General features: G+C 46.9%; 1 protein-coding gene and 1 non-coding gene across 2 annotated transcripts in view; both read right to left on the reverse strand.

Annotated features, from left to right (window-relative positions):
- The window catches only part of ITGA8 (integrin subunit alpha 8), a 107,705-nt gene that overhangs the window by 54,590 nt on the left and 38,248 nt on the right, over window positions 1–14,867 (reverse strand). The window contains exons 16-20 of the mRNA XM_038755834.1: window positions 6,101–6,156; window positions 5,483–5,640; window positions 3,980–4,117; window positions 3,441–3,508; window positions 985–1,132 (exon numbers count right to left, since the gene is read on the reverse strand). Coding sequence (XP_038611762.1) covers window positions 985–1,132; window positions 3,441–3,508; window positions 3,980–4,117; window positions 5,483–5,640; window positions 6,101–6,156 — 568 coding nt within the window. The remainder of the gene's footprint in view (window positions 1–984; window positions 1,133–3,440; window positions 3,509–3,979; window positions 4,118–5,482; window positions 5,641–6,100; window positions 6,157–14,867) is intronic.
- Window positions 9,343–9,480, reverse strand: LOC119936444. Its single transcript, XR_005453770.1, has one exon. It is a non-coding gene; the product is annotated as a small nucleolar RNA SNORA7 (small nucleolar RNA).

The following is a 14,867-nucleotide window of genomic DNA, read 5'->3' on the forward strand; positions in this document are numbered from 1 at the left end:
ACATTAATCATTCAGTAGCATTTATTAAGCGCTTACCTTACAATATGCAGAGCCCTGTACAGAGTTGGTAGAGTTGTTCGCTGCCTGTAATGAACTTCCAGTCTGACCTGTATTCATTTCCCTGAACACGATTGAGACCATTTCATTTTTCCCAACGTCTTCTCAGGGATTCTTGCTTTCCTGTTAAGCCTCTGAAGATCCCTTTATATGTCCTCTGGGTCTTCTGTTCCGGGCTAAGGAAAGGGTCTGGCTGATCTCCCACAACTTTGCTGGTCCTGGAATGGGGGTCCTCTAGCCCCCCGGGCTGGGCACGGACACCAAGCGGGCTGGCTCCAGATGGGCAAACAAACAGGAACTTCCAGGCTTTCCCCAAATTGGCTGCTGAGTCCCCTCAGATCACCACAGGGAAACCGTTGCCATGACCCATTGGAATCTCCGAGGAACTCCTGCCGCCTAACCGGGAATTCTGCAGCCCGGCTCCATGATTCCATCTCCCCTGTCCTGCCTAGCTCCCTTCCCCTCCGCCCCCTCAGGAGGGGACTTCTCTGAGCAGTGGATTCAGGGACTGGTCTTGGCCGGGGGATACTCCTTGACCCACTAGTCATTCAGAGACCCTTTTCCTAGCAGAACACACGTGACTTGTGAAGTGAGAGAGAAATCAGCGATACCCAGACTGTCCCAAGCCCCACAAGGGGTACGATGGGCCTCCACATCCCGCTTTTTCCTGAGCACAAGAGCCACTTCCTCTCTGAAAGGCGGCCTCCTGAACCTTTGGCTCTAGTCTCTTCAGCCCAGCATGGGGCACTGAGCAGCCTCAGTTCCACTTCTGCTCCTGGAGGTGTTTTCTCGGTCTGTGCTCCTGCGGCCCTGATTTACGTCACCTCTAACCATGTAACTATCTCTCCAAGATCTAGGGGCCACAGCAGTGTGTACCTGCAGATACGATTGAGGACTTGGGCATCATGGAGGCCTCGATGAAATTACCTTATTGTTCCGCTCAATTCCGACATAATCCGCCTCCTCGGGGATCAGCACGTGGAGTTCAGCCTCGTAAGCCCCTTCCCCCTGGTTCCTTGGGTTGATGATGAGCGTCAGGTGGTTTTCATCTCCGATGACCAGCTGGGATTTGTCCCTGCAACACACGGGGGGGACGGGGTGAGACCGACCGGACGGCAAGGAGCAGGGAGGGTGGTCTGGGGAGAGACGGGGTGGCGAGTCAGTGATGTAGCGTGGTCTAGTGGATAGAGCCTGGGCATCAGAAGGACCAGGGTTCTAATCCCAGACTTCATCCCCTGTCTGCTGTGTGATTTTGGGCAAGTTGCTTACCTTCTCGGTGCCTCAGTAGTCTCCTCTGAAAAATGGGGATCAATCCACTGTCCAGGTGGACCATGGACCGTGTCCAACTTGATTTGTTTGTATAAACCCCAGTGCTCAGTATAGCAATTGGCCCATAGTAAACACTTAACAAATACCATTAAAAAAAAAAAAGGCAGCAGACCGGACGGGGCGAGGACCAGGAATTTAAGAAGATCAGAGGGGATGGGGAGTGGGCAGAGGGGATGGATCATGACATGGGTAAGGAAATCAGGCCAACTAAGAATAATAACAACTGTGGTATTTGTTATGTGCCTGCTATGTGCCAGGCATTATACTAAGCAATGGGATGGATACGAGCAAATCAGTTTGGACATAGTCCCTGTCTCATTGGGGCTCACAGTCTCAATGCCCATTTTATGAATGAGGGAACTGAGGCCTGGAGCAGTGACTTCCCCAAGGCCACACAGCAGGCAAGAGGCTGAGCGGGGATTAGAACTCATGACCTTCTGACTCTAGTGCTGTATCCACCATGCCATCTCAGTGAGGGCCTCAGTTCTTACTTGGTAATGACTGAAACACACAAATGATGGGGTGAGTTTGTGTTCGCCGTCAGCCCCAGTGAGGCCAGCACACTCACATCACTGGGAGGTTTGGAAGTCACACAGGTTTACTGTGCACAGCCACGCAGTCAGAGGCAGGACTGTAGTAGGGGAAACTGTGTGACCTTGGGCAAGTTACTTAACTTTGCTGTGCCTCAGTTATGTCATCTGTGAATTGGGGATTACGATTATGAGCGCCATGTGGGACAGGCACTGGGTCCTACCCGATCTATTTGTAACCACCCCAGCGCTTAGTACAGTGCCTGGTACATAGTAATAATAATAATGGCATTTATTAAGCGCTTACTATGTGCAAAGCTCTGTTCTAAGCACTGGGGAGGTTACAAAGTGATCCGGTTGTCCCATGGGGGGGCTCACAGTCTTAATCCCCATTTTACAGATGAGGCTCAGAGAAGTGAAGTGACCTGCTCAAAGTCACACAGCTGACAACTGGTGGAGCCGGGATTTGAACCCATGACCTCTGACTCCAAAGCCCAGGCTCTTTCCACTGAGCCATGCTGCTTCTCATAATTAAGCGCTTAATCAGTGCCGCCACCATCATCATCATCAGGTTGAAAAGCTTCCACTCCCTTTTAGTGCATCCGATTCAAGCGTGGATAAGCCCCCTGCTGCCTCCTTTCTCCAATAACGATAATAATAATTAATTAGTTAATAATTATTCATAATAATAATCTGGTGTTTGTTAAATGCTTACTATAGGTGAAGCACTGTTCCAAGCTCTGGGGCTGGTACAATTTTAACAGGTCAGACATAGTCCCAGCCCCACATGGGACTCACAGTCTAAAGAGGAGGGATGACAGTAATTGAATCCCCATTTTACAGTTGAGGAAACTGAGGCATAGGGAAGTTAGGCGACTTATCCAGGTTCACACAGCAGGAGAGTGGTGGAGACAGTCTTCCGATTCCTAGGTCTAGGCTCTTTCCCCACACCATGCTGTTTCTCAGTTTAAATCAATTATTCGGCGGTATTTACTGAGCGCTTAACTGAGTTCAGAGCACTGTACTAAGTGCTCGGGAAAGTACCAAACGCTATCCCTGCTCACAAGGAGCATGCAGTCTACAGATCCACAGTCTAGATCATATACACATCACTCCACCACCTCATTTTTCCAATGAAAACCAGACACAAACGACCCTGCTGCTCTATTCTTCCAACCCAACCGGAAAATACATCTTTACCCTTGTCTAGTTCCGGAAAGAGCACTGAGATCAGAGTCCTTTTGGACTCCTTTGGTCACCCAATCCCCGAGCCTTGAGAGACTGCAGCCTAAAAAAGGATCATTGTCTCGTTCTTGGCCAGGTCAAATACCATGAGAAAACTGAGGAGCATGATGACATTTGACACTGATGAAAAAGTTCTGTTCCAGCTTCAAGTTGACCCAACCATGAAATGTTGCAAGCAGGGTATTTGTAAGCAGTTGGAACCACATACCATCCTCAGAGAAGTGGTAAGTCAACACCTGTGTTCTATTAGGTATCATGGGAGAGTTTATTTTTACTTACGGTCGAGCCGAAAGTTTCAAATCAGGAATGCACACGTTGTCCTCTCCACACTCCACCAGGATGTGAGCCTGTATTGTTTGAAACACGTGTCAGGGCTATCATGGGAAACCTGAATCCCATCTAGCTGTGCCTCAGATTAAAGGATGGTGTGTCTTAAATCTCGGCTTCCCCTTTCCCCCTCCCCTCCCCTAAACTTCCAGGAATGGACCAATGCAGTTTCTTGGGCATCCTTTCCAATCCCATCCATAGTCACTCTTAACTACCGAGGTCTTGACAGGGCATGAGGGATTTCAGTGGGAATTGCGTCTGCTCAACCACATTTTGAACAAATTAAATCTCGGTCGCATAAAAGGAAGCTTCTGAAAGCGCAACCGCGTAGCGTTCCAAGAAACATGTCAGGACAAGTTCCAAATTGTTTCCGTGTTTGCATGCAGGAACTAAAATGCCAATGGTTGCTTTCGGCCTCAAAGCCACACGTGCAGCTTCAGATGCTCGGGGAAGACAAGGTTATTGCCTGGGCTCCGGGATCGAGGACCGACCTGTTCCTTAACCACTGTCGGCCGGTAGTAGTTCAGAATCGGTTTCACCGTGAGGCCTCCCGCAGCCGTGGACTGGTCCAAACTGTAGTTCAGGCTGATGTGGATCGGAGACAACTTATCTCGGAATTCCGTTTCATCCTGTGGAAAGAATTCCCCCAGATGGTCTCGCCAGGCGGTTGGGAGGCATTAATCGAACAGGAAGCCGAACAAAGGAATCGACTCCGTGACGAGCAGACGGAAATTGGAGGCTTTGGATGGCGGGCGACTCGCTGTGGACAGGGAACTTGTCTACCAACTCGGTTGTCTCGTACGCTGCTGAGTGCTTAGTACAGTGCTTGGCACATAGTAAGCACTCAATAAATAAATCCTGGGGGGTAACTTGGGCTTGCCCAGACACTTACCCTCCTCTCCCAAAACCTCCTCTACTTCCGTAACGACAGTGGGTTGAAGTGTATTTACAGGCATATGGACTTACCTCTAGACTGTAAACTCCCTGTGGTCAGGGAACATGCCTAGCGACTCGGCTATATTTTACTCTTCCAAGCAGACAGCAAGTGTTCGATAAATACCACTGATTGATTGCTTGATTCATTCATATTTATTGAGCACTTACTGTGTGTAGAGCACTGTACTAAGCACTTGGGAAGTACAAGTTGGCAACATATAGAGACGGTCCCTACTCAACAGTGAGCTCACAGTTTAGATTCCTGGAGCGCAGGCCAATACACCGTTACTATTTTCTAAACCCGGCTCTGCCACTTGTCTGCTGGGTGACCTTGGGCAAGTCACTTAACTTTTCTGTGCCTCCATTACTTCATCTGTAAAATGGGGATTAAGACTGTGAGCCCCATTTGGGACATGGACTGTGTCCAACCTGTTTAGCTTATATCTACCCCAGAATTTAGCACAGTGTCTGGAATGCCCTCCCTCTTTAAATCTGACAGACAATTACTTTCCCCCTCGTCAAAACCTTATTGAAGACACGCCTCATCTAAGAGGCCTTCCCAGATCCCTCCCTTCTGCGTCACCCTGACTTGCTCCCTTTCTTTATTCCCCCTCCCAGCCTCACACCATTTATGTATGTATCGGCAATTTATTTATTCATACTGGTGTCCGTCTCTCCCTCTAGACTGTGAACTTGTCGCGGGCAGGAAATTTAATGGTTTATTGTTGTATCATACTCTCCCAAGCACTTAGTACAGTGCTCTGTACACAGTAAGTGCTCAATAAATACAGCTGAATGAAAGAATGAACGTAGTAAGTACTCAACAAGTACCATAAAAAAAGACTTTCAAACCTACAGGGCAATTTGGAGAGAAATTAACCAGGAAGAAAGTCTCTGGGCGAGGGAGTCTTGGGGAATCTGAGCACCCAGCCAGTGAGGAAGCAATACCAGGAACTCCGCCAGCCGAGCAGTGAGGCAGGGAATTGCAGGAACTCCCAGCCATGTGTCCTGTGCGGCTACTGACTCCCAGAGAGCAGAAAAGCATTTGGAGAACTTACCCTTAGGTAAACAATGAAGTCCTGACACTGGGGGGATTTCTGTCCAACGGGAACCACCAGAGAGAAGATAAGCTGAGACTGATGGGATTCCAGGAACAGGGTTCTTCTCACAGCGCCTTGCTGCTTTGAGGAGTCTAGCTGGACTTCAGTCCGCAGAGCTGCAGGGAAAAGCCAATGAAATGTTTTTCGGCAGAAGAAATTCAATCAGCAAGGCACCCACAGAAAAGTCATCACTAAATAGTATTCAGCCGCTTTTTCCGAAATCCCTTCTCACGGACCCGGTCGAAACTATCACCCAGGAGATGGCCCAGTTGATAGGTTCCCTACTTTAAAGTGAGAATTTTTCACAAAAATGGGGGAACGTAATCCCACCTGCCATAATTCTGTCTGATCTCATCAAACATTGTTCTGAGCCGATTTTCTAGCTCAACTTGATACACAAAATTTTAACTTCAGAATTCTTTCAGGAAATAGTTTTTCCTCCAAATAAATCCCTGTTTAAATAAATGAATTGTATAACTCTATGTATGTTAAGCACTTAGTACAGTGCTCTACACACAATAAGCGATCAATCAATAAGATTGAGTGAATGAACTGTATGGATGAAAGGAGGCTTACCGACAAAATTTGGAAGACTTCGGCCTGCTACAGATGCACAGACTTTTAGAGTCAGGCTATTAAAAAAAACACAACAGCCTGTTATTTAGAGATTGAACACGGAAATCAATTGCAACATTTTGAGATGCCCCTTCTCTCTCTCGTCCTTTTCTCTCCCTATTCTTTTTCATTTTTGATTTATTTTAATGGTATTTGTTCAGCACTTACTATGTGCCAGGCACTGTACTAAACACCGGGCTAGATATAAGCTAATCAGGTTGGACACAGTTCATGTCCCACATGAGGCTCACAGTCTAAGTAGGAGGGAAGAGGATTGAATACATTTTACAGGCACGGAGCAGTTAAATGACTTTCCCAAGGTCACACAGCAGAAAGTCAATCAATCAATCTTATTTATGGAACACTTACTGCATGCAGAACACTGTACTCAGAGCTTGGGAGAGTGTAATATAAGAGTTGGAAGACATATTCCCTGTCCTGTAGACTGTAAGCTCATTGTAGGCAGACAGTCAGTCAGTCATATTTGTTGAGCGCAACACTACTAAGCACTTTTTGAGAGGAAGGAAGTGTGGGGGCTGGATTGTAGTAGGGAGGAGTGAGGATAAGTAGGGGGAGAGAGCTGAATGAGGGTCTTAAATCTGATGATGAGGAATTTCCCCCCGATACCGAGGTGGATGGGCAACCACAGGAGGGTTTGGAAGAGTGGAGAGATGAGTATCTGTCCACTTTCTCACCAGTTTATGGCTTTCTGGGAAGAAAAAAACTATGCTATCTATCTATGCTATCTTTCTATTCAAAATCAGTAAATCACCGCTAAATCAAGTCTTAATTACATCCTAATTGTGTATCAACATCCTGTGACACACAGCACGAAAATACACCACTTCTGGGATTCATGAAATTCCCAGGACCCCAATCTGGGTCTTCAGCAGAGTGAGTGGCCACATGCCACCTAGGAGTTCTTTCCCAGGCTTTATTACAATTACACGTATTTCTTCCAATTCCTCAAGCAATTCACCCATTCTGATCCCTTTCCGGCTTTGTCTGGGATCACCAGGGTGGAGGGATTTGGGGTTGGTGGGCTGCAGGACCAGGGAGCAGTTGAGGGAAGAAAATCTCTCTCCCCCAAAGATATGGCCATTTTCTTTTATTGACTTTAGTGCTCTCCAGTTTTAAAACTGGGAGTTTTATCCTAGCAGAGTCTCAGCTAACTCTCTGGGATGAGCGTATTTTTCATTTCTCTATGGTGAAAATAAAGGTGATGGCTGAATAACCAGGCAGGGCATGGACCGGACCCAGCCCATCCCCTCTGGCCTCTCCAATCTGCACCCCCTTCCCCAAGGCTGCCTGGGGTATTCATTCATTCAGTAGTATTTATTGAGCGCTGACTGTGTGCAGAGCACTGTACTAAGCGCTTGGAAGGGTATAATCCAGAAACTGTCATGAACAATTGAAGATGGGCCAATTAGTTATGAGGCGTGGGATGGTCAAATCTTCTGCTGCTTCTGTCTGGGATTTGGAGGTTCCTTATCCACTTCTCTCCTCCTCCTTCTCCTTCCTCTCTTCATATACCTTTTCAAACCAATCGATCAATCAATCAATGCTACTGATTGAACTCTTTTCCCTTTCCTTTATTGTTTCATTTCTTTCCTCTCTAATTCCCAGTTTCCTTTTCTACTTTCCCCCTTCCCAACGCCCCTCCCATTTTCTATCCCTTACCACTCGCTAAATTGAACTTGGGGAGAACAGCATACGAAAGAGTGTGGAAACATTAATTAGTTCATTTCATTCATTTGATCGTATTTAATGAGTGCTTACTGTGGGCAGGGCACTATACTAAGCGCTTGGGAGATTACAATATACTAATAAGCAGACACATTCCCTGACAATGCCCAACTTACAGTCAAAAGCGGGAGACAGACATTAATATAAATAAATTACAGGCACGTATATGAATGCCGTGGGGTTAGGAGGGAGGATAGCAGAGTTTGAATGGGAAGGGGCACAGTATCTACCTCAGCACTTGGTATAATATTTCCCACCTAGAATGTACTTAAATACCAGAGTTGTTGTTACTATTATTAATTATTATTTGGTTAATAACCTGAAGAAGAACACGGGCCACTGAGACCTGGAACAGAATGCTGAATGCTAAGAGAACAACCAGCCTAGACGTTTTACACTCATTGCCCGCGCAATAATAATGATGCTAAAAATAATAATAATAATATTTGTTAAGCACTTACTAGGTATCAAGCACTGTACCAAGCCCTGGGATAGATACAAGATAATCAGGTCGAGATAATCAGCCTCAGTCTCTGAGGCTCACAGTCTAAGTAGGAGAGAAAACAGGTATTGAATCCCCATTTTATAGAAGAGAAAACTGAGGCCTAGAGAAACTGATTCACCCAAAGTCATACAGTAGCCAGGAGTCGATTAAATTCCTGTCGAACAGTTACCATCCTGTCTCCACCATGTTTTAGTTTGTTGAGCGAGAAGAGCAATTAATTTCAATATTGGATTGCTAATCCGGTTTGGCATAGTTCTTCATCTTTTTGGGTTAAAAATGGTTCTTTTTATTCTACTCATTTCAAAAAAATGGCAATCGGGGACACTTTCTCCAAGCCGCACAGCTGGCTAGAAGATACAGATACACCACGGGACTGAGGATTATGAGCCTCTATCAGTTTCCCTAATTGTTTTCAGATGGAAGATGCAAGGTTATATTAACTACGGAGAAAAATCACAGCAAAGAAAATCAGCAGCTGCACTTCAATCACTTTGGCAGATTGAGCCGTATATCTAGAACCTGGACAAAATCCCCAAGGAAAGATGTTTGAGGCTGAGCCAAATGTCATCTTTATTCAAGCCATATAGAGGGTAATTACAATATTTTGGGCGAGGAATCTAAATACCTTATAAAGAATTCAAACAGTAATGTAATGGTAAAGGGACTCCATGAATCCAGATAGCAAGTTCTTGTTGTCTCCAAATAATGTCGTCTGCTCTAGCAGGAAGGGGGCCTCGTCTTATGGAGTCAAGTCATCTCTGACCCATAGCGACTTCACGGACACATGTCTCCCAGAACGTCCCACCTCTGTCCGCCATCGTTCTGGTACTGGATCCATAGCATTTTCTTAGTAAAAATCTAGAAGTGGTTTACCATCCTTCCGTGCGGTCAGCTTGAGTCTCCGCCCTCGACTCGCTCCCGTGCTGCTGCTGCCCAGCACGGGTGAGTTTTGACTTGTAGCAGGTTGCCTGCCACTCGCTAGCCACTGCCCAAGCTAGGAATGGAATGGGTAGGCTTCTGCCTGACTCTCCCTCTCATAGCTGAGACTGGTAGAGGACTGGAAACTCTCCAGGGGCCATCCTGAAAGGGGGTGGTAAAGGGGGCCTTAGAAGAGGGAATTACTCTTCCCTAAAAAGTGAAACTCTTTCCACCAACCTGAACTGAATACTTCAGTCCTTCAAGACCATTTAAACCTTCTAAAGATGGCCTTTACTTTCAGCACAGACACCCGAAGACAGCTGAGGTCTGAGGAGATGTCTTTCAGGCAGATCCAGTCAATGGCATTTACTGGATGTTTACTGTGTGCCGAGGACTGTACTAAGTGCATAGGAGGGATTACAGTTGGCAGACGTGATCCCCGCCCTCTAGGAACTTACAATCTACTGTGTGCAGAGTTCCACGCTAAGTGCTTGGGACAGTACAACAATAAAGTAGAGAAGCAGTGTGGCTCAGTGGAAAGAGCACGGGCTTTGGAGTCAAAAGTCATGGGTTTGAATTCCGGCCCCGCCAAATGTCAGTTGTGTGACTTTGGGCAAGTCGCTTCACTTCTCTGTGCCTCAGTTCCCTCATGTGTAAAATGGGGATTAAGACTGTGAGCCCCCCGTGGGACAACCTGATCACTTTGTAACCTCCCCAGTGCTTAGAACAGTGCTTTGCACATAATAAGTGCTTAATAAGTGCCATTATTATTATGATGACAGGACTCCTGCTCTTAAAGATCGTACAATGTTGCCTCCCACCCGGGTCTCACTCCTTTAACCAATCAAGGAAGGGAAGATCAAACTGTCCGCATCAGTAGCTGATCACCATCCCCACTTTGTGTTCCCCGTGGTCCAGGCTCTTTCCCCTAATGACCTCTGGAAGCATTCATTCATTCATTTGACTGTATTTATGGAGTGCGTACTGTGTACAAAGCACCGTACTAAGCGCTTGGGAGAGTGCAATATAACAACAAAGCAGCGTGGCTAAGTGGAAAGGCTTAGTAAAAGTAGAGAAGCAACGTGGCCTAGTGGGAAGATGGGTTCTAATCCTGACTCTGCCACTTGTCTGCTGTGTGACCTTGGGCAAGCTGCTTAACTTCCCTGTGCCTCAGTTACCTCATCTGTAAAATGGGGATTAAGACTGTAAGCCCCATGTGGGACACCCTGACCAGTTAGAACACTGCTTGGCACATCATAAGTGCTTAACAAATACCATAATTGTTATAACAATCAGACACATTCCTGCCCACAACAAGCTCACAGTCTAGAGGGGAAGGCAGATATTAATATAAATAAATTCATTCATTCATTCAATCGTATTTATTGAGCGCTTACTGCATGCAGAGCACTGTACTAAGCGCTTGGGAAGTACAAGTTGGCAATACAATATATAGTATTGTATAGTATATAATATATAAGTACAATATATAGAGATGGTCCCTACCCAAAAATGGGCTTACAGTCTAGAATGGGGAGACAGACAACAAAACAAAACATATTAGCAAAATAAAATAAATAGATAAATAAATAAATTATAGTTATATACAGATATATGTGTATACATATACACATATACATATGTAAGATATATATGTGGGATTCATTCATTCATACAATTGTATTTATTGAGCACTTGCTCTGTGCAGAGCACTGTACTAAGTGCTTCAAGGGAGGATGAATGAAGGAGCAAGTAAGAGCGGCACAGAAGGGAGTGGGAGAAGAGGAGAGGAAGGCTTCTTGGAGGAGATAAGCCTTCAATAAGGCTTTGAAGTTTGTGGGAGCAATTATCTGTCTAATATGAGAAGGGAGGGCATTCCAGGCCATAGGTAGGATGTAGGAGAGAGGTCGGCGGCGAGACAGACGGGATTGAGGTACAGTGAGAAGGTTAGCAGTAGAGGAATAAAGAGCGAGGGCTGGGTTTTAGTAGGACAGCAGCGAGGCAGTGGGTCTTAGGTGATAGAACACGGGCCTGGGAATCAGAAGGACCTGGTTTCTAATCCCGGCTCTGCCACGTGGCTGCTGCGTGTCCTTGGGCAAGTCACTTCACTTACCTGTAAAATGGGGATTACGAGTGCGGGACAGGGACTGTTTCCAACCTGATTAACTTGTATCTCCCCCAGTGCTTAGAACAGTGCTTGGCACATTGTAAGTGCTTAACAAATACCATAATTATTATCATCACATTCATCCAAATAAGCCCACGAATAGGTCAGGGATCCCCCAGGCTTCTTCCAGAAATCAGGAGTGACGGTCACTGAGAATGTCAACTCTGGCCCTCCTTTCCCAGCCTCCCTGGAAGAGAAAGGGGATCCCGTAACCCGGGCCTTGGCTTTCCCTACTAGCCCACTGAAACCTGGAGGCCCAAGAATTGGCTGGGCGCCAAGATGGATGAGCAGGCAGGGCTTCTAAATTAGTCAGTCAATCATACTTATTGAGCGCTTACTGTGTGGAAAGCACTGTACTAAGTGCTTGGAAGAGTAATAATAATAATGATGGCACTTATTAAGTGCTTACTATGTGCAAAGTACTGTTCTAAGCGCTGGGGAGGTTACAAGGTGATCAGGTTGTCCCACGGGGGGCTCACAGTCTTAATCCCCATTTTACAGATGAGGGAACTGAGGCACAGAGAAGTGAAGTGGCTTGCCCAAAGTCACACAACTGACAATTGGCAGAGCTGGGATTTGAACCCCTGACCTCGACTCCAAAGCCCAGGCTCTTTCCACTGAGCCATGCTGCTTCTAGAGTACAATACGATAGACAGACATATTCCCTGCCCACAACAGAGGGGGAAGTAATAATAATAATAATAATAATAACGGCATTTATTAAGTGCTGGGGAGGTTACAAGGTGATCAGGTTGTCCCACAGGGGGCTCACAGTCTTAATCCCCATTTTACAGATGAGGTAACTGAGGCCCAGAGAAGTTAAGTGACTTGCCCAAAGTCACACAGCTGACAATTGGCGGAGCCAAGATTTGAACCCATGACCAAAGCTCGGGCTCTTTCCATTGAGCCACGCTGCTTCTCTAGGTAGAAGTTAATATAAATAAAAAATAAATTACAGATATGAACACAGTGCTGTGGGGCTGGGAGAGGCAGTGATTCAAGGGAGCAAGTCAGGGTGATGCAGAAGGGAATGGGAAAAAAGGCATTTTGGAGGAGATATGCCTTCAATATGGCTTTGAGGGGAGGATATAAGAAGGGATATAAGAAGGGAGGGCATTCCAGGCCAGAGGTAGGGTGTGGGTGAGAGGTCGGCGGTGAGATAGGTGAGATGGCAGTTCAGTGAGAAGATTGGCATTAGAGGAGCAAAGTTTGCGGTCTGAGTTGGAGTAGGGGAGTAGCGAGGTGAGGTGGGAGGGGGCAAGGAGATTGAGTGTTTTAACACAAACACACATCTAGTGAGGCAGAGTGGGAGGAGAGGGGCCCGCAATGACCCAAGGGGTAGGCCTTCTCTGGGGGAGATGGATGTAAGCCATTTTATCACTCTGCCTTTCCCTGTGCAGACTGCCACCCCCTCAGTCCCTGTGGGACCAGCAGAAAGCAGAAGCATTTCTCATTTCAACTCAGTCATTGTAGCTTAAAGTCAGCTCTCTGAGGAGGCCCTAGAAGTGATCAATTGTGTTCATTGAGCACTTACTGTGTGCAGAGCACTCTGCTACTACTACTACTACTAATAATGGCAGTTATTAAGCGCTTACTATGTGCAAAGCACTGTTCTAAGCATTGGGGAGGTTACAAGGAGATCAGGTTGTCCCACAGGGGGCTCACGGTCTTAATCCCCATTTTACAGATGAGGGAACTGAGGCCCAGAGAAGTGAAGTGACTTGCCCAAAGTCACATAGCTGACAATTGGCAGAGCCGGGATTCGAGCCCCTGACCCCTTACTCCAAAGCCCGTGCTCTTTCCACTGAGCCATGCTGCTTCTCTAACCACTTGGAGAGAGTACAATTTAACAATAAGCAGACACATTCCCTGCCCACAATGATCTCAAAGTCTAGAGCATGGTTCAGTGGAAAGAGCACAGACTTTGGAGTCAGGGGTCATGGGTTCAAATCCTAGCTCCACCAATTGTCAGCTGTGTGACTTTGGGCAAGTCACTTCACTTCTCTGGGCCTCAGTTACCTCATCTGTAAAATGGAGATTAAGACTGTGAGCCCCCCGTGGGACAACCTGATCATCTTGTAGCCTCCCCAGCGCTTAGAACAGTGCTTTGCACATAGTAAGCGCTGAATAAATGCCATCATTAATCAATCAATCAATCAATCGTATTTATTGAGCGCTTACTATGTGCAGAGCACTGTACTAAGCGCTTGGGAAGTACAAATTGGCAACACATAGAGACAGTCCCTACCCAACAGTGGGCTCACAGTCTGAAAGGGGGAGACAGAGAACAGAACCAAACATACCAACAAAATAAAATAAATAGGATAGAAATGTACAAGTAAGATAAATAAATAAATAAATAAATAGAGTAATAAATATGTACAACCATATATACATATATACAGGTGCTGTGGGGAAGGGAAGGAGGTAAGATGGGGGGATGGAGAGGGGGACGAGGGGGAGAGGAAGGAAGGGGCTCAGTCTGGGAAGGCCTCCTGGAGGAGGTGAGCTCTCAGCAGGGCCTTGAAGGGAGGAAGAGAGCTAGCTTGGCGGAGGGGCAGAGGGAGGGCATTCCAGGCCCGGGGGATGACGTGGGCCGGGGGTCGACGGCGGGAGAGGCGAGAACGAGGTACAGTGAGGAGATTAGCGGTGGAGGAGCGGAGGTTGCGGGCTGGGCAGTAGAAGGAGAGAAGGGAGGTGAGGTAGGAGGGGGCGAGGTGATGGAGAGCCTTGAAGCCCAGGGTGAGGAGTTTCTGCCTGATGTGCAGATTGATTGGTAGCCACTGGAGATTTTTGAGGAGGGGAGTAATATGCCCAGAGCGTTTCTGGACAAAGATAATCCGGGCAGCAGCATGAAGTATGGATTGAAGTGGAGAGAGACACGAGGATGGGAGATCAGAGAGAAGGCTGGTGCAATAGTCCAGACGGGATAGGATGAGAGCTTGAATGAGCAGGGTAGCGGTTTGGATGGAGAGGAAAGGGCGGATCTTGGCAATGTTGCGGAGCTGAGACCGGCAGGTTTTGGTGACGGCTTGGATGTGAGGGGTGAATGAGAGAGCGGAGTCGAGGATGACACCAAGGTTGCGGGCTTGTGAGACGGGAAGGATGGTAGTGCTGTCCAATAATAATAATAATAATAATAATAATTATTATTATTATTATTATTAGAGGGCAGTCCCCCAAGATGGCCCGATGGGAGGGCACGAAACGCCGGTGCAGAATGGCTCAGCTTTCCAATCACCACTGGGCTTCAGTGGTGGGGGTTAGTTGGACTTCCAGGCTTTAGTCAGACAACTGGAAGGATTGGCAGTGCCCTACTTTGCCCGGCGAGGCTCTGAGGGGGTCAGTGACCCTCAGACATTATGAAACAAGGTAAAAGATTGAAGCAGTAA

Source organism: Tachyglossus aculeatus, chromosome 13 (genome assembly GCF_015852505.1).
Source record: "Tachyglossus aculeatus isolate mTacAcu1 chromosome 13, mTacAcu1.pri, whole genome shotgun sequence".
Taxonomy (NCBI): domain Eukaryota; kingdom Metazoa; phylum Chordata; class Mammalia; order Monotremata; family Tachyglossidae; genus Tachyglossus; species Tachyglossus aculeatus.